This window comes from Poeciliopsis prolifica, unplaced genomic scaffold (assembly GCF_027474105.1).
Source record: "Poeciliopsis prolifica strain line A6 unplaced genomic scaffold, Auburn_PproV2 SCAFFOLD098, whole genome shotgun sequence".
NCBI classification, from domain to species: Eukaryota; Metazoa; Chordata; class Actinopteri; order Cyprinodontiformes; family Poeciliidae; genus Poeciliopsis; species Poeciliopsis prolifica.
In genome coordinates, this window is record NW_026562473.1 from 342,501 (window position 1) to 345,000 (window position 2,500).

The following is a 2,500-nucleotide window of genomic DNA, read 5'->3' on the forward strand; positions in this document are numbered from 1 at the left end:
GGTGTGTGTTCCTGCACTTTGTCTCCTTCTCCATTCATTGATTTGGTGGAGCTGTGAAACAAGTTTTGCTTTCTTACAGATTTTTTCTTGTTTGGCAGTGAAAAGCTTAAGATTAAATATCAGACAAAGTGAATACTAAAATCAATTTGCAAATGATGATTTTATTTATTAAAGAAGCAAAAGTTATTCAAACCAACATGGATCTATGAGGATTATAACCTAGACTGTGTCATGCTGGTAACGCTCAGTGAGCCCCTTACTTTGTTGTGGAGGAATTTTGGCACACTCTTGCTTGCAGACTTGTTTTAATTCAGCCATTCTGATTGGCATACTAGTTTCCCCCAGAAATCTTTTCTTAACTAAACTTCAAAGAATTATTTCAGCAGATGAACAGTTTAAAATGGGCCTTAAAAAAATCAATCTTTAATTCAGCCATTCTGATGGCCTTTGTATTTGATTTCAAACTGCCTGGAAACTGAATTTAGGTTTGTTTTGTTTTTTTAAATGGGTTCCTTCTGTCAAAGATAGCGTACTGGGACCATATGGGCCTATGAAACAGAATTTAACAAGAGAACTGAACAAACATATTAGAGAAAACACAAGAACACAGAGGCACTTATGAACTTGACTGAGAGTCTTTTACAGTCCACCAATGACCAATGAAAATCAGGAAACTTACAGAGGAAATGTGATCAGTGACAAAGGAGCCTAAAGACCAAGACACATCTAATCAGATTTATCTCCAGTCAGATGGAAACTCGTCTTGGATGACAGTCAGAAAACGGTAAAATTAATGGGACCTCATGACTGACCTGATGTCTGTTTTGGTCTGAACTGCACAGCAGTTTGTTGAGTTTGAGAACTTTGATATTCAAAAGTTCAAGTTTTACTGCGAGACCGATTTGTGTTTGTGCTGGCAGGATTTCCAGTACATACTGGTGTGAATACTTGATCTCACAATTCCAGTGGTCTATAGTGGAGCCATGTCACGGCGTTAACCAGAGGAATGTTGAACAGCTGTGGGAGAAAACTGAGCTGAAGAAACTGAGTAATCCAGACAACACAGAGGGAGAAAAATCCACAATACACAGAGAACAGAACACAAGAGATAAAGTAAGGTTCTCAAAACAATTGGCATACTAGCATTAATGACAGCAACAAAACACAGGAAATTAACTTTGTATGGCCAAACCTTACAAACAAAAATGATTACAAAAGAAAACCAAAACACAAACACGTGTGGACCATGACAGCAAAGTTTCCCCCAGAAATCTTTTCTTAAATAAACTTCAAAGAATTATTTCAGCAGATAAACAGTTTAAAATGGGCCTTAAAAAAATCAATCTTTAAATTTCTCTCTCAGCCCACAATCCAACTTCCATTATTATTATTATTATTATTATTATTATTATTATTATTATTATTATTATTATTATTATTATTATTATTATTATTATTATCGTAACAATTCTGATTACAGGTGGAAACATCCTTATCGTACTGTGCAAAGTGTAACATTTCCTTGAAAACTTTTGCAATGTTAGTCTTAGTGCCGTCCTCTTTGGGTTGAACGGTGGCTACTGCAGCAGTGTTAAGGAAATAAATAAGTCTTAATTAAGGTGTTCCTCAGAGGAACAGCACCCAGTTTGAGACTCAGGACTCAGGAGGAATGATTTGAGTTTGTTTCTCACATAGATGACTGGACTGCAGGACATGCAGGACTCTGAGGGAGAGAGCTGCTTGGTGAAGGAGGCCAAGAAATGGGCTGCCAAGGCTGCCAAGGACTACAAGATCGCCACTCATGGGGAAAGGGTGAGGAGAACACAAAACTACAACTCTGTGCTTGACCTTTAACCTTTCTCCTATATAGATTTTTCTTTTGCCTGTCATTGTATCCCTTTTCTTCTGGAGTTAAAGATTGCTCTATCTTTGTCTTTCCAACTGGTCCAACTGTAAATACATGGCTGAATTTGTGCTCGCTTTATTAAAAAGTGCATGAATACCATAAACAACCGCTTGTTGTTCTAACATCTGAAGAAACACTGCAGAACTGAAACAATCCAAAGGGAAACGATTCAGTTCCAAAATATCATGTAAGTTTCTTCAAAGAGTGGTAGTGGATGGTGATGCTGTGGATCTCTGACTGAAGTCTGTAGCTGTATGACTGACATCACATGTCAACAGTTTAATATCTGAGCTGAGATGACATTCACAGTAACATGTCCTGGATGAAACCATCAGCTGTTAACATTTACAACCTTTCTGTTTACACTGTGCAGAATGTAAGGCGCTGAAACTTTGCTTTCCTTCTTATCAATTTGAGTGCCTTTAGAGAACACTGTGGCGAAGTTAAAAAGTATTCATACCCCTCGATCTTTTTCTTATTTTGTGGCATTCTGACCACAAACCTTTATGAATTTTACTCAAAGTGTATTAGACTCCACAAAATAGTGCTGACTTGGGAAGAGTTTTTTTTTCTAAAAATATATAGCAAATGTTG

At 37.1% G+C, this 2,500-nt stretch overlaps 1 protein-coding gene across 1 annotated transcript in view; it reads left to right on the plus strand.

The window, feature by feature from the left end:
* LOC129353856 (F-BAR and double SH3 domains protein 1-like) overlaps positions 1–2,500 on the plus strand; it is a 32,724-nt gene that overhangs the window by 17,211 nt on the left and 13,013 nt on the right. Inside the window, exons 10-11 of the mRNA XM_055023326.1 lie at position 1; positions 1,696–1,812. The exon at position 1 is cut by the window's left edge and continues 95 nt beyond it. Of these exons, the coding sequence (XP_054879301.1) occupies position 1; positions 1,696–1,812 (118 nt within the window). The remainder of the gene's footprint in view (positions 2–1,695; positions 1,813–2,500) is intronic.